Below are 25,395 nucleotides of genomic sequence, written 5' to 3'. Positions count from 1 at the left end.
ACCGGCGAAATGCGACCTTGTGAGGATGAACGGTCGTCTCTTATAATCGGATCTCTCGAGCAAACCTCTGAACGTGCCCTCCGTCTGCTTGAAACCGTACAAATTGTGGACGTCCCTGTGTTTCGCGTTGCCATAATGCAGCACATCGTTCGAGGGCATCGTGTTCTCGTCCGAATTGAATACGGACGGCTCATTCATGTCGTTCCAAATGTACACGTTGGATGCGGCGTGCGGAAACTTCGCATAGGAATACAACGAGGAATACCAATCGAGAGCGTGAGGATTCGTAAAGTCGATGTAACTGCTGAGGCCGGGCCAGCAATCGCCCTCGAACACACTACCGTTGACGTTCCTCACGAAGTATCCGTTCTCGAGAGCTTCCTCGTACACCCTGTAGCCTTTCTCCACCTTGATGTGCGGATCGATGATGACGACCAGCTGCCTTCCCTGATCATCCAATTTCGCGATCATCTTGTCCGGCTGCGGAAAGGCCGTGTAATTCCACGTAAAGTATTTCCTCGCATCGGTGTAATCGATGTCCAGCCAGAGGACGTCGACCGGGAAATCCGCATCGTCGAGTCGCTTCACCACCGACTCCAAATCGGTCTGCGTGAAGTAGCTGTATCTGCTCTGGTGGTAAGCCAAGCTGAAGATTTGCGGCAGAGGAGCGGTGCCCGTGAGGATGCCGTACTGTCGGACGGCCGCCTGCAGTGTGGGTCCGGGGAACACGAACAGATCGACGATGCCGCTCTCGCTCATGAACAGAGCGTTCACATCGCCGCCGTCGTAGTTGACGTCGACGAAAGTCTGCGCCGAATTCAACCAGAAGGCGCCACCGGTGTGAGCGGTGCCGTGGCCGTAGATGACGGGCACCGAACCGTAAAGAGAGTCGGGCGTCTCCAGTTCGTAGCAGCAGTAGTCCACGTTGAACAGCCTGTACGGATCCCGACCTCCGACTCTGCTCGATTTCAGCGATAATCTACGAGAGAGAGAAAGAAAGAAATTGTATTGTAGTAACCGTTGTAGTAGTAGCTCTTTTAAATGGGAAGATACCTTTCGCCGTGCTCCGGAATGCCGTACGCCCTCGTCGCCCCACCGAATTTAATGTCCATCGCTATGGACGGATCATCGGGATCCGTATTGAACGTGAACCGTCCTCCCTCGTTCAGCGTGATTCCCAGATACTTCGAATGGACGTTGACGAGGAACGGCTTCAGATGGATGGTCGCTTTCGATTCGCCGTTCTCTATCCTCACGTCCACACTGCCGACGTCCACGGTCGCATCCAAGTTCAATTCCGGTTCCCCCTTCAGTGCTTCGTTCGTTGCGTTGTGTCTCTTCTCCGTCGGGTCGAAGATTTGCACCCAGAATGTTGCGTTCTTCAGTGCGGCGACGCGCAGCACAAGCATGCGGCCGGTGCGGGTGTCCTTCAGATCGGCGTAGACTCCGCCCTCGCCGACGCCCACCTTGGTCACCTCATGGTAATGCCGATGACCAGGATTCTCATCGTTCCTTATCCTCCGACAAAACTTGACGTCGTCGCATCTCTTCCACGGCGCAACTGTCGGAAGTAGAGCGACTATTGCGACCAGCAGCAACAGATGCAACCTATTGCAGCACCACTTCATCATCGTCGATTACAATTATAGTTTGCTCGAAAATACTCGACCAACGCTCTACTTATAATCAATCAATCAATCTCTCTCTCTCTACCAGCTCCACTTTCGAGTGTATTTGCACAGCACTCAGTAAACAACATGTTGCTTACTTACTCGACAAGTACTTCACTCGAAGATATTCTAAATTTGGACTCGATTCAATATTCCTTTTTATTTTATACTTTTGATAACAACGTATGTATGTGTATATTTTACTGCGAAATGCACCGATAAGTAAGTGGTTGGTGCTGTGACATAATTCAAATATTTTCCATTGGATAATGTTATTTTGATGTTTCAAATTTTTGTCCGCTGCAAGATAGATAATTCACAATATTCTTATCTCGCTCGCTCTCGTAATACCTATGCTGTTACCATAACAACGACGAAGACGATGTTGATTGATGTTCGTTTGTCTTGCAGGTGATGCTGCCGTGCAGCAAGGCCGGCTTCCTGTACGCGATCGATGTGGAGACCGTGAATGCTGGTATCCCTTATGCGGACAGCTTCTGCATCTTGGTGCACTACTGCATCCACCGCATCTCGGATACGCAGAGTTCGATCGCCGTCTACGGTCAGATCAAGTACAAGAAGTCGGTGTGGGGTCTGGTGAAGACGATGATCGAGAAGAACTGCTGGCAGGGTCTCGAGGATTTCTTCACGAATCTGGGTTCCGCACTCGTCGAGCACTCCAAGGAGACCATCAGTATTACTGTTAAGAGGAAATCCCGTCGACGACGGCGACCCCTCAGCATCCAGAGACCCAGCTCCGAGGAGATCGAGCCAAGAGGTAGCCAACGAACGAACGCATATGTATATATATCCTTTATATTTTACTTTTTCTTCGTGCTGGAGGAACAATGACGAGGGGTTCGAGAACGGGCGCTGCCGCCAGACGTCTCTCGCACATCAGCACTTCCAACATCATAGTGTTCGCCGTTCTGCTGCTGCTCATCGGATTGAATTTCGTTCTGTATTACAAGCTGCAGTCGCTGGAGGACGACGCTCCGCCCTATTCCATCATAGATTTACACGTACTTAAGTAAGGCAACCACTCGTTCCATCCAATTTGTCTTCGTCTTCGCTAACGGTGTGTTTTGCAGGGACCCACCAAAGAGCCACGACGATTGGATAAAGCTGCTGCAGAAGCAGGAGGCGTTGCACACGGTCGAGATGCAAAAGTGGCAGAAGGTTCTCAGGACGGCCATCAAGCTGCTGAAACAAACTGAAGAGTCGCTGAACGAGCTGCAACGCTCCATCCATCCGACGTATACGAACAAGATCATGTCGATCATCGAGAATCATCGCAACTTTGGTGAGCAGCTTCCGCGAGACGACGACGACGAAGACGCCCACCACCACCATGACGACGGTAACGCCGCCCACCGTAACGAGGATTTATGAATGCGCGCTGTACGTTGTGTTGCATAAAAACACACACACACACACATTTATACACGTACGTCTAATAACATCATCCGATTGCATTACTACAGATTTGATTAATGATGATGATTCGATTCATACGCACTGTCTTTACTAGATTTATAGATTATAGAATTTATCGATTGTTCCTCTAAGCATAGTTAAAAAAAAATAATATAATTATGAATGTTAGCGAAAAGTGATTAACCAGCGCGCATTTCCAACGAAAAGAAACACGAGTTTCTACTAATACCTCCTCCTCTTTTCGCCCTCATCCTGTCCTCTGTGGTTTCCAATCCAATCCAAGTAAACACCCGATCCTCAAATATGAATTTATTTGTCTCAGTGCAATATATACATATAGTTATTTATAAAATTGAAAGTCTTATTTCATTCCATATATATCATTTACTATTCGGTCAGTTACGACAGGATTCTAGGGTACAACTATGACAGTATAGGCAACTGTACTTGCATCGTGATAAAAGAAAATATATAATATAGGCAACTTTCTATTCTATTATTATTTATTTTATTTAAATTTACACTATCTACTGTTGTACTCTTTGCAGGGTGGCGTTCTCCTGTCTCACGATGCTGCCGTGCTCAGATATAATTTTGTTGCATCTCTCCATGTTCGCCATCAAATGTCTCAAGTCCCAGTGCCTACGCAGAAAAGCGTCGTCGAGGGTGAAATGGCTGTGCCTGATGCACTGAAGACCTGTACAGTGCGCCGTAGAATGCAAACTTGTTCCGATCTCGTGGATCAACGTCTTCAGATACATCTCATACTCATTCACGCATTGCACCTCTGAAATATAATGATTAATTGATGTCGTCGAGAACTTCATTCATTCACTCACTCACCTATCGTAAAGTTTGGGGGTTGAAAGTGCACGCACTTGAGGCCGTAGATCAAGGGAAGCTTCGAGTTTGCCGGTCTGATCGGTCCTTTGATTGCCAGATCGTAGGCCGTCTGTGATTGCATATCGACTCCGGACATTCTAAAATGAATTCAGAATTCATCACGAACGAATTACAAATTGTAAAATGTAGCAGTCACTCACTCAAACATCTTCCTCTGATGGGAGGCTTGCATGTTCGCGAGCAACCTCTCCAGTCTCGACAATTTCACGTGCCAGAATGTCGATCTCTCGACGACCTTTCCATCCTTGTAATTGTTATCGGTCGATTGACCGAAGACACCTTTGATCCTGTACGCTCGCGTCGGGTAGTTCTCTCTGATGTTCTTCGCCAGCGATGTACCGCGTCTTCCCAATCCCAAGACTGAAACGGGAATTGCAAATTGATGTTACAGAGAGGTCACATCCGACAACATTCTAGAATTGTAGTACTGAGTACGCCCGATGTGGATGTGCCCAGGAAGTTGGACCAGCTGCACGGAAGATCGTTGGCCTGATATCTGGGCCCCACGACCATCGGATGGTCGGCCAGATTAGGGACGACTTTCACATCGAAGCAGTCCTTCTCGTCCGGCTCCACTACGACGTGATCTATGGGAGGTCTGCAATCCAATTGGTTCAGATCTGCAAAACAATAGATGATTGTTACCAAGGTAATCAAGGGTGAATAATGTTTTCCGTTTTAAATTTTCGCGCGTGCCCTTGACGCGTGACGCACACTTTGAACGCGACGCCGTGCAAAAGCAGACGTACATATTCTATTATATATTTCTATTCTTGGTGAGTGAGCGAATGCATTCAATCATAATTAATATTAACACCATATACACACACACAATTGATATACTTTACCGGCGCACAGTTTGTTTATAATTGTTGTTCGGACGTGCGAGAGTTTCGTGTCGGCAGGTTTGTAAATGCAAATCACCCCCTTGAGCGTCCTCCACAGGAGCGCCGCATCCGTCGTCAACATCCTTTCGATCCAATCAATCCACGCCAATCACTCGATTAATCGCTCGGCACTAAAACCTGCATTTGTTTTTCTCATGCGAGAGGTTATGTATTAATAGGCAACCACACATTCACGATTGCCGCACGAGTTGCATACAACTCGATCATATTTTCATTGTAAACGTCGTCGTAACGCATCAACGCGATTTGTTTATTGTTGTAGGTAGGTTTATGATCGGTAATATTTTGAAGAGAAGAGTCATGTCGATGAAGGTGCCCGAAGTGGACATCGATGCCAGCGGTGTCTTCAAGTACATCCTGATCAGACTGCAGATGACCGAGTCGAAAGGTGCGGAAGCCTTGAAGACGGAAGTCGTGAGGGGATACGAGGAGTGCCCTTATCACAGTAAGTGCAAACGAGAGTTTAGTAATAGAATATATATACTTTTACTTTTCATTCATCATCATTATACACGTATTATATTTATATATATATATTATATTTATAGTATTTACAAATTGTGCAGTTTTAGGGAACAACAAAATAATTGTATTTTGGGTGATTTCTTAAGATTATCTTTGTTTGAGGAATATTGATTATTGATTGGGCCAGAACACACATTGTCGTATTTACATATTTTTCCTGTTATCATTATTATGATATGTTGTAGTTCCTTTTTGGTTTCTGCGCGCGTCCAGTGGAAGAGTATTCTTTTTGATTATAATGTTGCAGCACATGAATACATACGAAGATGTAGTCTGCAAATTTTAGGAACTTATTGTTTAGTAATTATAAAGTAATAATAGTACGGCCACCTCTGACCAGAGAGGATTACTACTCATCGTCTTCATTCATTTTGGTCGCGATTTTGGGGATTTCTCATCCGCGTTTCGTCGTCTTGAATTGCAAAAAAGTGAAACTAATTACTGCTGGGAGTCAGAGGTGGCTGAGGATTTTTGCGGATAGTTTTCAGAGACACTGGGTGCGTTTAGAGTGATACCATCGAAATTAGCGTTAGTCATTTAAAGATAGAAGCGCGTCGTTTACTGTACAAAGCAGTTATCTAGCCTTTCCCTAGGTAGTGCAAGTGTGTGTGTGTGTGTATGTGTGCATGTATGTACAGATTTAATTGATATTATGATGTGCGACGTGATTTCAGGCAACACCAGGCTCTTCGTATGCTGAACCCTTTGTCCTCCTTCGCCTCCTGCTTGATTTGGTCCGAGCGTTGCTCCTCCTCTTGTTTGCGCACTGTCACGATCTCATCGAAGTCATCTTTTGCCGACTTTGCGTGACGTTGCTCTTTACAGTAATCATGATCAGCAGCAGCGGCAGCAGCAGTAGAGGAGGCGACAGCATCATCATGATTGGAGGCGTCGACGGTGGCGGTGGTGGTGTTGGTGTTGGTCCTGCTACTGTTGTTGATCTCGACTACCAATTTGGGGTCCTCGTTTCACGTGCCGTCCTTCTCCTGTTTCACCTCGGGCACCGTCGCCGATCTGCTGCAGGTCGGCTCGACGATCCTGGTGAGCGTCGCCGCTGGATCGAAATCGTTGCAGGTGTGCATCAGGGTGAAGGGAAGCTTGAGCGACACCTCTCCGCCCATCACCGTGCAGATCAGCTTCACTTTGACGTAGTAGGAGACGTAGATGGCGAAGACGTTGCGCTCGTCCGGACTGTCCGTACTCGCCGTCACCGAGGAGGCCAGACTACTTCCAGACTTTGTGTACGAATCTTCGAGCGCAATCCAGTTCTTCGTCGAGCTCTTCACCGGCAGCAGCGTGTACGTCTTGGAGAGAAGTCGACCGGAGGATAGAGGACAGTCGTCCTTCGAGTTGATCATCGACACGACGTTCTTGAACTTTCCGTTCGAGAACATGCACACGTCCACGTGCTGCACGATGAACACCTACGAAAACATCACAAACGTATTAACATTATCTATATATATATAAGTACGAATGAAATCATCGATACTTTGCACATTCAAGGGAGGAGAAGGAGGAGAAGGAGGCATTGTTAACACGAGAAGAAAAAGCTTTTCGGCTTTAGTGATCCATTCGTTCATCCGATCCTTCCATAATCGATCGTGCCTCTAAATTGCCTTTCGCACGACGATAAAAACGTTGTCGCTCCTTCTCCTTCTCCTCGCATCTCCAACAAACATCAATTGATTTGTTAAACTGTCTCCATTACGCCCGCATTCACAAACTAATCAAATAACAATTAGTTTACGCATCATATAAAGTACCTTGATTCTGCGGACAGTCTTGTTGCTGCTGTTGCGAACGTGCACCATCACCTGGATCTCTTCGCCGTGATGGTAGACGGCCTTGTCGAGGGACGCTTCCAATTCAATGCAGCCGTCGCTCAACAGAAACTGCTTTTCGACGAGAGCTCGGGGCGCGGGAAGCTCGGCGAGGAAAGCCGCCACGCTGTGCCTCTTCTCGCAGCAAGCCCTCACCTGTTCGATGGGGTTGATCTGAAAAGTTTGAATCAAACATGAAAATTGATCTTTAAGCGTCGGGCAACACCTACATCATCAGCATCATCATCATCGATCCTTTCTTCTCCACCTCCACCTCCTTTATCTTCCTGGAACGTTACTTTATTCGATTTGCTATCGTTAGCTTCTATCGTCGTCGTCGTCGTCGTATTCTTCAGGTCGTTGTTGATACCGACCTCCGCGGATTTCGACATCTGTGGTTGCTGTTGTTGGGCGAAGAAGCGCGTCGTTTCCAACGGGGCGCTCTTGCATCCGAAGAGAGTCGTCTTTCCCGAACCGGAGGTCGTCGAGGCCATCGGGTCGTAACCGTACGGCGAGGGTGGCGCGAACACCCTCTGCACCACCCTTATGCCCATCCGCACGGTCGTCTTTCGATGGAATTTCTCGTCCGCTCGATCCGCTGAAAACCAACAGTTTCACTTGTTTTTGCAATGCGATCGTCAAAGCGACCGCAACTCCTGCGGACCAACAAAGCAAAGCAAAAAAAGAGAAAAACGTAAAAGAAACAAAAGCTGAAAAACCGACATTTCAGAACGTCAAAGGTTTTGCGGCGCTCTGAACGTTCGTGTTTGTATGTTGCACTCGCGTACCAAACATTCCCTTTTCCAATTTGAGTGCACGTATGTAGTAGAGATATGAATGTTAAGCTTGAATTATTTTTCTGTTGTTGTTGTTGTTGTTTCTGTTCAGTTCTTCTATTTTACTTTATTTTTCTATATAAATATATTTATGTAATAGTGAGAAAGAGGGCATCTTTCTGCGCTGCTTTCACGCCGTATGAATTATTAATGCCATCGCGATGGTTCCACTAAATAATCCTTCACGCGCGCGCGCGCCCTCGAATCCATCCATGTATCTGTCGTATTCTTTGTTCTCTTCATCTCGCAGACCTTTCGTGAAGAAAAAAAAGTTCAAATCTTTCGTATTTCCATATTTACGTAAATTCGTGCCAACAATCATCGCACTCCAACGATTCCAATTAGAATCCATTGTCAAGTCAAGCAGATAAAGAGAAAAAAAAAACACTTTTCGTTTTCAACGTTTCGCTTTACTCTCGATGATCATCATCATCATCACAATGACCATCACCATCCAACGTACTACTCGTATCTACTTTTTTTTTGTTTGTTTATTGTCGGCTGTTCGTTCGTACATGGAATCACCATTAACTAATTAGTTAATTTGATATATCAATCGGGAATTTTCCATTAAACGGTGGCGCGCCACCAAATTTCCCCTTTATTCACCGATTCAATATTTTCATATAAATCCATCCATATCGATTTCATTTTTCCTCTCTAGAAAGCAAACTGTTTCTCATGTTGTCGACCGGTTAAATAGTAATTAGCTAATGTTGAATGAACGAAAACCACACCCAATGCTGCAAGAATTTGGGATATTTTAAGCACATATTATAATGATGATGATGATCATCATCATTATGATTATGTTGATGCATGTTTTGCGGTTGAACGAAGGACTGCAATGAATTAGATTGTCTGGAAGTCTAATTATTACCAGTTGCTTCTAGCATGTGTATATATATATCAATTAATAATTCAGAGTTGGCCGTGGTTCTATCGATGGATTTCTATTTGTTTTTGAGAGCGAACGCTTCGATTGGCGCCCTCCATTTCTCTGGAGCGAATCACGAACGAGAGACGTGCAGAGAGTGGTAATTGAAGCTCTCCAATTGGTCGAATCATTTCCTAACGAATGTTAGGTTGTTACTACTACTTTCAATTGCATTGCATCCAATATTATGTGATTATAATGATTGATATTAAAATGATTTCATGTTGGACGTACCGACGTAGGCTCTGACATCGTAGCTGGTACCAATCGGCGCTCCGCTGTATTCCTTGGCCGGCACCAGTTGGACGCTGGGCGGCGCCAGCGGCGTTATTTCCATGTTGAACGGGTAGGCGTTCGATCCGAGACGTTTGATAAGCGCTTCCTGCAACCAATCAAATCAACGCATTACAACTAATGCAAGAAATTTTATGGCAAATCGCCATCAACCAACCAATCATCTATCGTTAGCAACAACAACAATCAAGTGACCCGTGTCGATGGGTCTTCTTTCATTTCCTCGTGCACAAATTAAAAGGATTCTTGGGTAGTAATTAACGTCGGCGGGGGCTATCGGTTTCTTTGCAGCAATATCCGTCTCAATTAGTGAGCTCATCTGAGCAGGACCGGGATGTGCGAAAATTCAATATAATTCAATTTCAACAACCATTTGCATCCGGATTAAAACGAATTACTAGCTAATAACTTCAACTCTCTTTTCATTCTCTCATCATCCAATTATATACACATTTCAGGATTTCGAGGAACGGCAATCGAGTAGTTGTTTTTTTTTTACTCTTTATTTATTCCGTTTACAGCATTCTCGGCGATGGAATGGCTCGAAGGCAGATTTCACCGGGCAAACAATTTGTTTACTTAATTTTCTTCTGGATTACCAATTCCTCTTTTTTCTCTCTGCAAAATCACTATCCCTATCCCATTCTATCCTCCTTATTTCCTTCTTTTCCGTATTAAACTTTCCGGCCAAGTTTATTCTTGCCTCGGCGTCGCGTGCAAATTACGCGCGTTATCTTGTTTGCTCTCGCGCGCTCTATGGGATTGTGAGAAGAACACATACACACACACACACACCGATCCACTCACTCATCTCCTTTATAGCCATTCCAATATACATATTCATATCTCTCTCTCTCTCTCTCTCTTCGTCGTCGTTTTGGGCGTCGCTATGTTTTCAAGGGATGTGTCGGGGTCGGATTTCGAGCTTTCGGTGATTCCGAAATTACGTTGGAATCCCGCGCCAACCTTGTTACACATAATGTTAATTATCTTCGGAAGGCCGAAAATTGCACAATACACGCCGACGAAAAGAGAAGAGAGATGGAGCAACCCCAATTAGGGCTGTTATGATTTCGTATAGTCGACGTGTAATTCGAAATGTTTATATTCCTTGAAAACTTTGTAGATTAAACGAGTGCCGCAAGTCATAGAAGCGCCTTCTGGTGTTAACGTTTATAGGAGAGGAAAAGAAAGAAAAAACGAGAAAACGCTTTCGTTTCGATTGAGATGAAAAGTAAAAGCCTTCTTCTTGTTCTTTTTTTTTCTTTCCTTCTTCGATGTCTCCTCAGGGGAAATAATTTGTCGCGTATGTGTGTGTGTGTGTAGAGAACGGGAAGCAATGATGGTCATTTTCTGATGTGAAATCCAACCGGGATTTCGGCGTAATGGGCAAATAAAAGGGAAGAATTAATTGAACACCACCGAAATGAAAGAAGAGAGAGTGTGTGTATGTGTGTGTAAATAGCTTCGAAATTGAGTTTCATCTCGCACACACGCACCACTAATCATCATCATCTCGTTTTCCGGTGAACGTGATTGATTTTTATTTGCTTTTATTGTCATTATTAAAATCCTTACCCATCGAAACGCAGTAATTAATTAGTATGTCCATTCTTCTTTTTCAACATCATTATCCTATCGTCTCTCTCTCTCTCTCTTTTGGATAATATTTTATTTACTCGTTCGTTCGTTCGTTCGTTTCTCTCTAGGTCAAACTCGTGTCGCATTACGCAACAACGCCGAAAACTTTTTCGCTTTTCCACCTGTCCTCCCGCACAACTAGCTGACAGTAACAACGCTCGCAGCAAAAGTATGCACGAAATATAATCGTTATTATAATCTGCTTCGAGTTGACTGCGGTGGATGCAAATATGTCACAATGTTGCTAAACGTTATATTTTGTGTTGTCATAATGACATAATAGATTGAGAACATATGGCTTAATACAAAGTGGATGTGCTTTTTTTTTGAGGGAGAGAGGGAGAGTAGTTAGTTTGAATTCTGTCGTTAATCGTTACAGGATGATGGACGTATAAAGTCGTTGCAGTTTGGATTGATGCGAGCACGTAAATTAGTTGGTATGGTGATGGTGGTTGTTGTGGTTGTGGTGACTTTATAAGCGACAGGAGACAATACGGAACGATCCACAATCACTACTACTACTACCATTACCTAAACTGCGCTGATCGGTGTGCTGCTGTAATAAATCCTTCGTTCCTGCAGATAATGGAAGCCCGAACCCATAATCTTCATCTCATAAATGCCACGATTTAATGGAAGCAATTAAAATTTAATTCTAATACAAATCTCCTTTCCTTACACTCATCTCTCTCTCTATCTGTCTCTCTCTCTCATCGTCCTCTTCGCATTTGCGGTTCAATCATAAATATGTATTAAAGGTTCGTAATTACAGCGGATTTTCCCTTTTCTTCATTATCGCCGTGTTTTCACAGCCGCCGCCGCCGCCGCCGTCGCTTCCATCTCAGTGGTTGGGGGGGTGTTGTGGGTGGTCCTCTTCCTCCTTGCAGCCCAGAATTTCGCGCAAAGAATATGACGTCAATATTTATCGCCAATTCCACCACATCGCCATTCGATTCAGATCATCGTCTTCGCAACCCTCGCATTTTTATATAGATACATTTGTTTCCTTTGTTCGCTGCTCTTTTCTTTTCATTTCATTTTATTTTTCATTTTCTTTTCACGTCGAATTTTCGTTAAATCATCTCTCTTCATCGTTGCCTTCGTCTTCTAAATTAATTCATTAATTTTGTTTCGTGTTGATCGACTTAACACGTTTAAAATTAATTAAAAAATAGATTATTCCATCTTTTACGTTGAGTGAGCGTAAAGTAAACCGAAAATCTTGGCGCGTTTCACGGAAGATGTTCCAAATTGAACCGCCGGTGTAATTGGTTTTCCAGGTATATGCATACATGGAAGTATGAGTTGGTAACGAGTTTCGCAACGGAGAAATTGAGTTACGTCCTTACGGAGGGAAGAGAGAGTATCGTCTTTCTCATCCTCATTTTACGGATGCTCTTGTTGTTGTTGTTGTTGTTGTCTTTATGATTATGTTCTTCTTAGATAGATGAGATATGAGAAGAGCGGACTTCTTCCGTATAGCTGAATGTAATGTTATCTTATTTAAATGGGGATTTTACTCTCACTCGTATTCTCTTTCTACTTGCACGCTGACTTTATATAATCTTCTTTACTTTTAGATCATCTACATCGAGTGTTCACGTTTTAGCAATCGATTCGTAATTGTTTGAGTTTGACGACCTATTTGTTTGTTTGCAGGTGACATTAGCGACAAGTTTACGGAGCAGCTGCAGAAGTTGAAGCAATCCGGGGAGCTTGTGGATTGGAAGACGAAGGTGTTGGGTGGCGGCAGGATCAATCACGATGCCGCTGCAAAAACCATCCGGGTTTACGGATACTCGCAGGTGAAGTTGAAAACAATTGAAATCGGTCAGCGATTGTGATCGATCGGTCCATCGTTTTTTTGCCAGCCATAAATCAGGGATGGGAATTTAAATAATTTGCGCGCGATTAAAAAGTTTTTCTTTCGTTTAACGATCGGTGAATACACAGCTCTCCATTCCCTCCCCCCTCTTGATTCGACTCTTCTTTGCTCATTAAGTGAGCGAGAGTTGAGGGAGGTGTGATTAGATTTGGAGGAACTTCAAAAGACGATTTTCGGTTTGAGGTCGTTTGGATCTGGGTGAGAATGTGTGAGAAGAGGAGGGGAAGAACGTAATTGGCTCACTTCTATTTAGATTTCTATCAGATTTATTAGTTAAACGATGCGGCGAGTGTTTGCGTAACATTTGCAATTAGATTACGTTACGTGAAGCACATACATTTTGCAATCTTTCCTTCTTCTTTTCTCGTGTTTACTACATCCTTGATTCGATTAAACGGTTGGCCGGACTGTGTGTATATACTCCGACGCTTGCTTCCGGTATCTTTCTCATACTCCTCCAGTTTCATGTTTGTTTGTTTGTTTGTTTATTTGCTGTTGACGATCGTCGTATGTTTGACTTGCAGGGTTACGGTAAGGCGGATCATCAGGTTACGGTAAATATATTGAAGAAAGTCTACAAGGACTACGATATCACTTGGAGCGATGAGGGATATTGATTAGATAAGCACACACACACACACACATGCAGTACCAACCAACCAACCAACCACTCACTTACTCATCCATCTCTATCTATCTATCGTTATATATACATAGTATAGTGTACAGGCTGCCAACAATGCCAACAAATCTATTGCTAGATTATCAGCTATATTATATTAAAGTATGAAATAAAAGAGTGAAACGCAACCGATTTCTTACATCTTCTCTTCACCTTCCCTACACTGACAGTAATCTCCTCAAGCAAAAGGTCATTCATTCCTTTCTGCCTTTATATTTCACTTGTTTGCCTTTCGTCCCTTTTCCCCCCTCTCGTTAGATGGGAACATAATTCACGGGACGTTGCGCTTTTGGCGGATGATGGCCGTAACGCAATTATCTTCAGAGAGGGTGAAAAAAAGAAAAGATGAAATAAGGACAAAGGGTGTTTATTTTGTGCGTGAAATTCGGAGTCACGGTCACGGACAAAGCAAAGAAACCGAGAAGAAAGAGCGTAAAGTATTTTCGCCCTTTTTACCTTCTTCTTTTTTTTTTCTTCTTTTGTTATTCAACTTGCCTCATTCCGACCCACCGTTCATCATCCATCAGACCTTTCCTCTTTCGCATTTCGTAATTTCATTTTCGACATGCCCTCAAAGAATCCGTATTTTTCGTGTCCGCATCGAAAGACCGTGATTGCATTGGTGATGCATTAACTATTCATCATTTCATTCATCGATTAGTTGCTTTTTTTATCAAGTAAGTATTGGACGTCATCTTCTTTTTTTCTCCTCTCAAGTGTCACATATTATTTCGCAAATACTTCTTTTGTTTTAAACACAACAGCTATTGCGATTAATCGAACACCGCAACGGCCCACTATAACAACAACATCAGCAACAACAACAACAATAGCGATCGATGTTTGTTTCCATGGAAGCTACGAAATGTTCGTTGCCAACGAAATTACGATTACAAAAAGATCTCGTCGAGTCTCGTGCGAAAGCGGTGAGTGTTCATATTTATTGTTGCAAGTTATTTTTCAATCTCGTTGTTGTCACCGTCTTACGTGGCCTTTGTTTCGTCGACTTTTCTCGGCCGGCCCTGGTTCTCGGGTTTTAAGTTAATTTAATTATTCTCTACACGGGATCCGTGTTAAGAATTGTTCGGTCGGTCTTTCTTTTCTAAGCGAAAGGAAGTTTTCGAAACTGCTGGAGAGAGTTTCGGCTTCGCACACGATCGATGTTCGTACGCACGCACGCATTCACGCACTCAACTCGTTCGGTTCACGGGATTCGCCTTTTGCAAAGTTTATCCCGATTTCGATCATTCTTAAGAAGCTGATTAATCTTCTCAGCAACGGTCTCAAATTGCAACCGATCACGCACTTTGCATTGTGTAGCAGGAGCAGCAGCAGCATCCACTTTGCTAAAACGAGCTAACCATCATTTATCAAGCGCCACAAAGAAACAACACACACACACACAAAGCACTTTGTTTTACGTCTTTTGCACATACACATTAGCATGCGGAAATGAAATAATTTGAATATGATTTCTTAATTGAAACACGTCTCATGTGAAAGGTGTAAGAAACGAAATTGTATAATTGTAAGCGCGTGCTTATGTGTGTGTGAGAGAGAGAGAGTGAAGGCGCCGGGTTTCGCGGCCAACGCTGATCGATTTAAGCAGCTGTAACACACCGTAGTTTGAATGGTTGGAACTATTTAAATCCCACTCTCTCGTACACCTATACGTATACGTATAATAATAATAATTGTGAATTCGACGTGTGTGTTCTGTCAATAAATTAATTCCATGCAAATTAAACGAAAACACGTTAAGTGAATTTGATACGCATCGGCTGGCAGCAGCAGCAGCAGTAGAAGTATCGAAATTATAAAATAATATTGGATTCGGTTTCGATGTGGGTGAGAGAATGAAGAGGGAGAGAGAGAGACGGGCGAAATGCGTTCTATATTTCGATGGAAATTGGTCCGTTTCGAATTTACGAAGCGGAAATATTTTCGTACGCCGAATTGAATCCAACAATACGACCGAGCGTCCGCCCGCTCATCGGTCTGCATTTTTAGATGTATATATATGTGTGTGTATGAGAGATGTTTACCTGAAGAGGTGTTACGTCTTCGGGAACGTTGGAAGGGGGCGGGTAAAGCTGGGCCAGACACATCACGGCTTCGTTGCAGAATTTCAGCCCCATCACCTCCTCATCTTCACGTCCGTATCTGCAAAATATATATATAGACATATGTACATTTCTCGCATCAAATCATCCGCGACGATATGAATCGATATGATCTTTTCATCCGTCCCGCACAGAAATTATTTGCTTTTTGTTTTGTACATAAACAGAAACACGTCCCACGTGCTGCAATTGTTATGGTAACCGTAACAGCAAAAACGACGCGTTGGCGAATATAATAATTACCATGGTAACAGAGAATATAATGGAAATGAGGTTTAATTGGATCGTGCGCGTCCGAAAGAGTTTCTTTTTTTTCGCTTCTTTCATCTTCTTCTTCTTTTCAAGCTATTTAAATTCCTCCCCCGGGCGAGTATTTTAAGACGACGATTGCGAGGACGATAATTGCAAAGAAGAAACGGAAAACTCGTGAATAGACGGTGGGTGCGGAGGGCGGTGTGTGGAGGGAGCGAAGGGCTCTCGAACTCTCGGACGGATGAAAAGAAGGGGCAAGGGAAGAAAGATAAAAAGGAGGGGGAGGGGGAAATTATAAGCGATGGAAGACTTAATTAGTTTTCCATTGGGGCTGAATATAGAAGAAGCTGCAGGAATTGGATTTATCGTGTTAAAATCGCGCATCGTAACGGTGATTATACTATTCTATATCTTTCGATACGAATTTACTTAGGACAGGCGCATCCTTTTTTTTCTTTTTCGTTTTTATTTGCATAATGAGTGAGTTGTTGGCGTTTTATAAAACTTTACATGTGATGTTACAAACGGAAACGATCGCGATTATTTGAAGAAGAAGAAGAAAGACAATCGACAATCTTGTCTTCGAGTTTGTTTCGTTTGTTTGTCTTTGAGTGAATCAATTGAAATGCGAGTCGCGATCGACCCGAACGAAACGAATGAACGTCGTCGTCGTAATAGTAGTAGTGTATCGACTTTGGCCTTGGAAACGATCCGCATCTGGGCCAAGGTGGCCTCCCCCGTGAACCCTGGTAAATCGACATTGTATCCGATACGAAACACTTACAATACTCGAAACAATGTACATATTTTAATCGATCGAATCGAATCAAAAGTAGCGCTTTTCTTGTTGCTGTTGCTGTTGTTGTTGTTGTTTCTGTACCTGAATGTCAATGTGATTTGACCGTAGACTTTTCTGTCCTCGACGAATTCGGGGTCGACCAAAAGAACACCCTGAAGCCTGTCGATCTTTCCGGTCGACACGACCAGATCCCTGCTGCTCAAATATAGTGTCAGTTTGCTGTTGGGCGACGATTTCTTGAATACCCTGCAAAAGAAAGAAAAGAAAAAGAAAGAATATTCATATTTATTATTTTCTTTGCCGGTGAGAGAGAGAGAGAGCAACAGCAAAGAAATCCTAATTTACAAGACGAAAGCCTCGTGCATTTTTCATCGCTTCCTTGATGAAATTCCCCCCTCTCTCTCTCTCTTTCTTTTGTTTCCATCCATTCCACACGTAACAAAAAGTTACAGAAACGTAAGTAGGCTGTTGTCTTACGAACATATATGCAAGATGGGGATTTTAATTTGCAATTTTCTAAATTCAACTGATTAAACGAAAGGTGAAAATGAAATTTAAAAAAAATAAAAAAAACCGCTGTCACCCATCAACACGGCACAGCCAATTAATCGTCAGCTGTCACTGTCAATTTGTCTGTGCGTCATGTTGTAATGCGCAAGGATCAGGCGTGCTCATGTCAAATCATTTTTGTTTTGCAAACAATTGCAAAATGTAGCAAAGTCGAACGATTGATGATGATGTCCGAATGGAAATTGTCCCGGCGCATCCACATAGTATTGCGATCAGCCTACTTTGACGAGTAAAAATATTTTTGCCCATCACTATCGATGTTAAGTGGCAGTGACGTGTAGTGCTCTTACGCAATTGGGTTATTCGGTGGTGGTGGTTGTGGTTAGAAGAGTAGGAGGCGGCGGTGGCGTCGGTCGAAGGGATTCCCCCAATTTTCAGGGAACCTCTCGTGCATATACATATTTCTCTCACTCTCTCTCTCTCTGTTTTATATTATGTAATATACGTGCGCCTCTCTCACGCTCACTTATTACTTACTATACCGTAGTATACCGTATTGATTTATTAATATGCTACACCAGTCCATGGTTCTCGCCTTTTCAGAAGCTAAAGATAACAAAAGCGGCTCCCACACCGAAATATAGGACGTACGTACGTACGTTATATTACGTTACGTTACGTCACGCAACTAACTTTTGCAGTGAAGAAAAGAAAGGATCGCTTCGATTACGTTCGATCAATCAAACTGACATGAAAACTCAACGTTAACACACAACGAATCGAATCGAATCAAACGTTTGTTTTTTTATTTTTAGCATGAAAGTTGCGCTTTCCGTTCTCTCTCTCTCTCTTCTTTTGTTTTTATTTTCGTGTTGACACGTGCAGAATTACCTCCAAACCACTTCCCCCACCTTCTGTTAAATTTGCAGCTGAAAGCTTATTCAATACGCGTTAATTAATATTTGAAGGGAAATTCCTGTCTCGTCGATCCGTACAGAATCCTCCAACAACCAACACCCACCCACCCACATCTATCTCATCTTGTGCATATATATGCCACTGCCACCGGGTTTACTCTCTCTCTCTCTCTCTTGCTTTCTCCATTCCCAACAAGAACAACAACATCGCCTCGATAATCAAAATCATCCCGTTCATCTCAATCTAATTGCGTACGTCAATACGTGTGTCAATTTGACGGTTGACAGTTGTGCACGAATCGTATTCGATTATTTCATACGTCAATTTGACAAGTAACAGCTGTCAACGTTAAGATCTTTACGCTAATTTCAACGGAAATTAGCACGTTTCCAGGTGCTAATAACGTGAAAAGCTGATGGCTAGTTTTTTTGTTGTTTGTTTGGGGAAAAGCAGAATAAGAAAAATAATTTAAAAAACAAAGGAAAGAGAGAAAATGGGGATTTGCGTGCGAACAATTACGATCAACTCACCGTTGCGAACTGAGGCTGTCTGCTCCGGTGGGCTCAGCTTTACCTTTGCCGCCGCCGCTTAAACAGAAAACAAAAGCACGAACGTTAAATTTAATTAGAAAACTTGTTACGAATTGAAGAGGTGAGAGGACAAAAAAAAATCTCCGGTGAAATATGAAATTTTGCGAAATTAATTAATTAATTAATTGTTTGGTTGCATAAGGATTACAGTATCTCTAATTCGCTGACACACTTCTTGTTTGTTTGTTGTTAAACTTTGTGCAGTGTTGCTGCGATTCTCTCAAGTTCCGATACATTTTCTACGTGACGTTAATTGAATTTTGCTCAAAGTCAATCGAAAGCATTTTGTATGATGTAGTAGTAGTAGTGGTAGTGTTATGCATATATAAACCTTCAGTTTCCTACCTTTCGCAATCAATAATGGAGTATATTCAAGAGCAACAAAGTCTCGACATATAAAACGCTTTATAATCCTATTAAATTACGAACAGCAATCCGCATTTGCGGCTATTACACAAATTAGTCAAACATCATCATGTGTGTGTACACTTACATGTTACAATTTTCGAAGTAAAATCTGATCTAGTGTGCACGCGAAATTGGCGCCAATCAGCGCAGGGGAATGGTTGAACAGATGATTATGATGATGATGATGATGACCTTTGGACGATAGCGAAATAAGGGTTTCGTTCCATCAAAGGTCAATCGAGAAAAAAAAAAGAAAAGAAAAGTCGGTCAACATTTTTTCCTGCTCGTTACATCCGTGCAACTCGCTCTTTGCATGGTGGTGTTGGTGGTTTTCCGTCCGATCCGAACGCGCATTTTCATAATTAATAGGAGATCCCAGGGGGCGGCGGCGAAGTTTCCCCAAAAGCATAACTATATTTGCCTTCGTCTCTCTCTCTCTCTCTCACCCTTCCACCTGCTCAAACATTGATGCAATTCCACCACGACGACGACGACGGTGCTGCCTCTCGTTGCAGTGGTGGGGACGGGAGGGGTTTACAAGAAAGAAACGAAAATCGTTCGCTCCTCCATTAATAATTCCCCCCACCCCACACCCCTTTCTTCATTATTCTTCATCCCTTCTCACATCCATCACCACCACCACCACCACTCCCTCTCCTCTTAGCAACCGAATTTATATTATTTACCTTGGTGACGACGATACTTCATGCGTACGAAACAGAAATTGAAACTAAAAATTCCGATAGGTGGGGGGGATCATGTGCGGGTGTATCGTTTAATCCGCCCTGCGTGGGCGGTCAGTTGGTTGCATGCGTGCATGCATTAATGCATGAGTGGATGCGCCGGGCTTGTTTTCGGTACGCCTTTTTTTCTTTGCATGAGATTTATTTTATATTTTTAATACCACTTGCAACGTGCCGAACCGAACGTTCATCAATCTTCATCGACGCAACGACAATTCACGACATCTGTCAGATCCGTCAAATATAAAATGGTTATCGTCTCTCTTGGCAACCGACAAAAGTTGTTATCGAATCAACTTCAAGGAACAGTTTAATTCTTCGATAACTTTTACACAACTCTCTTTTTTTTTTTCTTCACTTTTCTTTTCTTTCAACTTTCGATTAATCAATTTAACTTGAACTCGTTTCAAGTCTTGCTAACGCGTTTAATGAAACTATCCGTTAAGAGTACGTTAAACGAATAATGGGAATTAAGTGCGCTGGAAAAGGAATAAAGAAGAAAGAAAAGAAAAGGTTTTCGCGTCGAATAATTAATCTCCGTTTCAATTAAGATTTATTATTCAACGTGAGCAGAAGGAAAGAGAGGAAACGAACCGAAACTGAAATTGGAAAAGTTGAACGGAAAACTTTTGCGTGTTTTATACAGCGCATTAGACGAACGCATTAATGAACGAGAAATATTGAAACGTACTCACACTTGGTCTCTTAGCAACCTCGAATGTTCATATTCTCGTCTCCAAGAAACGTTACTTTATTTATTCGATCTTTTTCTATGCTATATCGATATGTGTCTTTTATTTATTTATTCGATTCTCAATTGTTCTTGGCGCACGATTAACGACAAGGACGAATCGTATAGTTGTTGTTTCATATTTATATATTCTGAATAAGTGTGTGTGTGTATCTGTAATTAATCTAGTCTACACGAACGTCCACGAAGCATTCATTCATCAGTCGACAACAAGTGTCGGACGAGGGCACTAAACAAACAGCACTTCTGACGTCTGCCAAATTGCAACCGATTGCATAATTGCTGCTTAGCAACGAAGTTGTTAATTTGTCGTAATGACCAATTGAGGTTAATTTATTCGGTGGTAGAGATTATAGTTAGTAGATGATACCTTTCGGCGGTGGCGTTGGAGGCTGAGGCTGAGGCTGAAGGGACGGCGGCACCGCTCGGTCCCGAATCCTCCTCCTCCGTCATACTCGCTGCTCGCACTTGCACTTGCATTCACTGTCCTCGACAGCAGTAGCAGAAGCACTCTTTTACACCATTAAATACTGAAACAAACGAACAAACAAAATTAAATCAAGGTCTCTCTATCTCTCTATATCTCATAGTGAACACTTTAATGGCAACGCAAACGAACAAAAGGAATACATTTTCGTTGTTTTCACATCCTCTTTCACATCTCTCGACGCTAATTAATTGCAATATAAATTGCGAAACGGGGCTGGATTCTGTTTTTCATTTTACTTTTTCTTCCCGTTTTTGAAACAGTTGCGCTCCGATAATCCTAATTGAAATGAGAAGAGAAGAAAAAAACAAAACATAGATTACTTTGATGGAAACAATTACGTTTATCAATTAAGCGTACGTTCCATGTAAAAGACTAAAAAAGAAGAAGTGTAATTTATTATTAATACTTTTTTTTTCAGCTGCTTGCCGTTATTGTTTCTATTCTAATCAGCATTCTTGTTTGCGTATAAATATTTGCGTGCGCTCTCGCAGACGATATATATATATATTAAAATGTTGGTAGCCTTTCTTTTATCAATTAGTTTGGTTATTATTAATAACAATTTGGCAATCTGCGATTAGATTGGTTGAGGGATTTTTAGACATCAAAAATCGATAGTGTTTTTTTTTGTTGGTGTTGTTGTTGTTTTGTTTCCGTCGTAACAGCTGAAGATGAGAGCGCACCCTTTGACAACTCTGACCGTTTCATATATATCCATGGTAACGAGTTCACCGATGGCTAGATCGTGAATGCCTCGGGGCTGCGGTCGTCTTAATGAATTCCCTCGAGGTGGAAACAGGAGTGAAAGAGAGAGAGTGAAAGAAAAACACACACTCACATCTTCTTTTTGCTTGCGTGCGGCCTTGATTTAGCTCTTTAATCCACACTACAGTCCTCCACCACCTGCTATCCCCTTTCAAAATTATCGTCCCTTATTACCGTCTCTCCGACCAACAGAGCGCTGCACACTTTACAGATTTACAACACCCTTTCTTTCATGCTTCCACTTCTTTCCTTTGAACTTTTTAATTACCGCTCCCAGATGAAGAAGCGTTACATCAAGCAGGCTTCTTATCCTCTCCAACATCCACGTGTACACTATACGTAATTAACGACGCGGATGAATTGTTTCAAATTCTTTTGTTATTACGCGGAGATTGTCGTTTGTTTTCCTCCTCTCAGATTTAGCCACAATACACTTAGCGTAATTAACCTACATACACTCGATTCCTTCCTTCCAATAAACATACACGCGAAGAACAAAGATTAATCAATTTTCTAAGTGATTTTTCCCAACACGATACACCAACATGAAACTATCGTATCGTATCGTTCCCAGTAGAATCAACCTCCAATCAACTTAATCTCCTCTTCTATTTATATTTAATACGTGAAAGCTTTATTGCCTTTCAGAGAAAATTACTTGAAAACCGCATCATCTCAGAGAGGTACTTCCCTTCTATTTACGTAACATAACAAATCGTGCAATTTCATTTAGTCGAAATCGCAACGAGCTTTAATCAATCCGCGAAAGAAATGAATGATAAAACTAAAAGAATTGCGTTAACTGAGAGTCGTTTCGTAGATGGCGTTCGACCGCCCGTTGCGTCATGCATCCTCCTCCCCCGGGGGATCCACGCAACCAGCCGTGTAGCAAAGTGATTTTTATTGTCGCCCTCCGACCGCGTAACGGGGGAAATTGGGTCACCACGTGTAAAATAAAATGCCTAATGCCTCCCGACCCCAGCGATTTGCGTGTAAAGTAATCGACTTTCAATGTAGTTAAAGAGAAATCGAGAGAAACGTTCGGGAAATGTCCTTTAATCATTACCATTCAAATTTACATATTGCCAACGTTCAAATAAAAAAAAAACATGATTATATGATGATTACGAATCTGCAAATGCAACTGGTGTTACGACTACGACAGAATATTGCAGTATCAAGTGTTACGTGTTTTTCTATATTTCGTGGAATCGAACAACAACAACAACAAAACTAGGTCTTTTTCAGGATTTCGATTGAATCGAATGATTCTATTGTGAAAATGTTTAATTTAGTGCAGAAACACCGGCGAACGTGTAGCGATGTGTAGATGTGAGAAATTCGAGACGAAAGGAGAGAAAGAATTGAGAATATATCGAAAAAGATAATAATAGTAATACAACTAATGTGTTTTCACGGAAAGTATAACAGATGGAATTGATACAAAAGATACATATGAAAGCTGGATGTAGGTGGGATGAAGCAAAAGTTGAAAAAACAAAAAGGTGCGCTTATGCTATTACTGCATGTGGGATGTTCATCCGGTTGCTCGTAAAACAAATGCAGAAAAGAGAGAGAGAGAAAAAATGGTAAATGGATCTGTAACATATATTTATCGAATGGCCGTCCTTTTTTTTTCTCTCTCTTCCGCAGTTCATTTCCATTATGAAAACACACACAGTATAAAAGGGGAAAACAATGCTCGCCCGTGGTTGGGGTTAAACGTTAATTATTCTCTAATTATTCGTTATATAAATTTATTTACTTTTGGCGAATTCGTTGCGTGGTTTCCCCTTAGCGACGACGAGAAAATCTAGTCAGTTCTGTTGGTTATAACAACAGTAATAACAAATGACAGACGTTGTTTTTAATCTAAATGTCAAATAAGTTGGTATTTCCAGGGCCGCCCGGATTGTTTGCACGTGTACATCTCTTTCCTATTAAGATATAATAATAATAGTGGAAGGTCGAGATTGTGTGCGGCGGTCGTTCTTCGCATCTTCTATTTTATTATTTTTTCTTATTTTTCTTTTCATAAACTTCAATTTCGTCCTCTTAATGGAAACGATTTTCGTTGCGCTCTCTTCTTCAGAAAGAGAGTAGAAGAAACGTGCATTTTAGCTGCAATATCAAGCTCTCTGCGACTCAAACAACATCTTCGTTTGTTTCAAACAAAAGATGTATATCTTGCGACTTGACGTTTACTCATTTGCTTACAAAAAAAAAACATATTACCAACGTTGAAATATAAATCTCGATGATGATTGCACAATTACAAATTATTCATAAATAATATTTGTTTATTCATTGATTCATCCTTTAATACGAATGAATGAATCGTAATTATAAATTATTCGTCGATAATAATCGGTTTTTTTTGTTGTTGTTGTTGTTGTGGTATCTTGTATTAAATTATGTTTTATTGGTAACTTATAATCAATTCAATTTGGTAACATTGCTCATCAGTTGTGACGAAAGTTAAAATTTTTACTGCGCGTTTTTTTCAATTGATTCATTAAAAGTTTATGTGAGATGGATGTGAAATGTGTACTGCAGATGGAGATATCGAATGGATGGTGCGTGCCTCTTACCTCATATCAATATTTCTTAAGTTTAAGCTGGTCAAATCCATTGAAATTTTGCCCAAACTCACATATGTTTCATTTTTGTTTTGCTACTTTAGATCATGGCCATCTCTGCGATGATATTATTTAGAGTTTGCAATTTATGTATTTATTGAAAAATTATTAATTACTTTCTCTTCTTTTTTTCCGTTGCGTTTCAGAGAGAGAGAGATAGATGTTGGAGCGCGTTTCGTCTGCGTGTGTTGGAAGCGTCGCGCGTGCTTTCCGCGTCCAGACTAAACGACGAATTCTTTGCTGGAGGCGGGCTGGGCTCGAGGACGCCTCCGACGCCGCCGCCGTCAGAACCGCCTCCGACGACGACGGCCGAAACGAGCATTAATCGACATTCATTCCTCTCTCTTCTCTTGCATTACGTAAACACACAGACGCACACACACACTCATACACGTAGAGAGAGACCAAGGGAAAGACTCAAACTGAAAGCAGTAAGCATTGAGAGTGAACGAGTGTAGAGAAGTGAAGGGGTGTGAGTGAGCGAGTGGGAAAGGGCCATTATATACAATACGGCACTTTCGTTCGAGGATCGATCACAACCAACACACCGAAACCACTAAAACCACACGCACATACGTACACACAAGATATTTTATGCATGATTTCCAATTGACTAACGGACGGGAATTTTTTTTTATATGTACATACGAATCATCCAACTTTAACCATTTGAGTGGGAGGTGGATGGGTTGATTATCCCGAATTGAAAAGGTCGTACAGAAAGTACGTAAAACAAATGATATTAAATTGGTTTGGATTCCCCACTAACTAACTACCACCAGAGTCCATTAGTAGTCCCAAGCAGTCCCAAATTTATACCCGGCGCATCCACCATAAACGTCCCCAACTGATGGTTTCAAAACCGT

The 25,395-nt window shown here is 42.2% G+C and overlaps 4 protein-coding genes and 1 pseudogene across 7 annotated transcripts; 2 read left to right on the top strand and 3 right to left on the bottom strand.

Annotated features, from left to right (window-relative positions):
• Positions 1–1,654, bottom strand: part of LOC108558731 — a 2,609-nt pseudogene extending 955 nt beyond the window's left edge.
• Positions 1,655–2,084: 430 nt separating this feature from the next.
• LOC108558724 (GRAM domain-containing protein 1A-like) lies at positions 2,085–3,062 on the top strand. Its single transcript, XM_017915722.1, has 3 exons — positions 2,085–2,448; positions 2,514–2,700; positions 2,762–3,062. The coding sequence occupies exons 1-3, from the start codon at positions 2,085–2,087 to the stop codon at positions 3,060–3,062; spliced, it is 852 nt and encodes a 283-aa protein (XP_017771211.1).
• Positions 3,063–3,584: 522 nt separating this feature from the next.
• On the bottom strand, positions 3,585–5,066 carry LOC108558729 (probable tRNA pseudouridine synthase 2). Its single transcript, XM_017915727.1, has 5 exons — positions 4,859–5,066; positions 4,439–4,630; positions 4,151–4,370; positions 3,951–4,087; positions 3,585–3,894 (listed from the first exon to the last, which is right to left on the bottom strand). Exons 1-5 carry the CDS (start codon positions 4,977–4,979, stop codon positions 3,635–3,637), a joined length of 930 nt encoding a protein of 309 aa, XP_017771216.1. The 5' UTR covers positions 4,980–5,066; the 3' UTR covers positions 3,585–3,634.
• Positions 4,693–13,669, top strand: LOC108558730 (14 kDa phosphohistidine phosphatase-like). Of its 3 annotated transcripts, none has more exons than XM_017915728.1 (4): positions 4,693–4,786; positions 5,181–5,363; positions 12,634–12,779; positions 13,384–13,669. In XM_017915728.1, the coding sequence occupies exons 2-4, from the start codon at positions 5,189–5,191 to the stop codon at positions 13,474–13,476; spliced, it is 414 nt and encodes a 137-aa protein (XP_017771217.1). In that variant the 5' UTR covers positions 4,693–4,786; positions 5,181–5,188; the 3' UTR covers positions 13,477–13,669. The 3 variants fall into 3 exon arrangements, with proteins under 3 accessions (XP_017771217.1, XP_017771220.1, XP_017771219.1); XM_017915731.1 differs by having other exon boundaries at positions 4,710–4,786; positions 5,185–5,363; XM_017915730.1 differs by lacking the exon at positions 4,693–4,786 and adding an exon at positions 4,846–4,915.
• On the bottom strand, positions 5,686–25,380 carry LOC108558727 (arrestin homolog). 2 transcript variants are annotated; one of them, XM_017915725.1, is made up of 9 exons: positions 24,482–25,380; positions 21,006–21,165; positions 18,674–18,730; positions 16,797–16,961; positions 15,587–15,704; positions 9,274–9,421; positions 7,497–7,864; positions 7,210–7,440; positions 5,686–6,867 (listed from the first exon to the last, which is right to left on the bottom strand). In XM_017915725.1, the coding sequence occupies exons 2-9, from the start codon at positions 21,113–21,115 to the stop codon at positions 6,412–6,414; spliced, it is 1,653 nt and encodes a 550-aa protein (XP_017771214.1). In that variant the 5' UTR covers positions 21,116–21,165; positions 24,482–25,380; the 3' UTR covers positions 5,686–6,411. The 2 variants fall into 2 exon arrangements, with proteins under 2 accessions (XP_017771214.1, XP_017771215.1); XM_017915726.1 differs by having other exon boundaries at positions 7,500–7,864.
• Positions 25,381–25,395: the final 15 nt, after the last annotated feature.

This window comes from Nicrophorus vespilloides, unplaced genomic scaffold (genome assembly GCF_001412225.1).
Source record: "Nicrophorus vespilloides isolate i.1.1-1 unplaced genomic scaffold, Nicve_v1.0, whole genome shotgun sequence".
Classification (NCBI taxonomy): domain Eukaryota; kingdom Metazoa; phylum Arthropoda; class Insecta; order Coleoptera; family Silphidae; genus Nicrophorus; species Nicrophorus vespilloides.
Note: the sequence above shows the minus strand (reverse complement) of the source record. Positions and strands in the feature narration are given on the sequence as shown.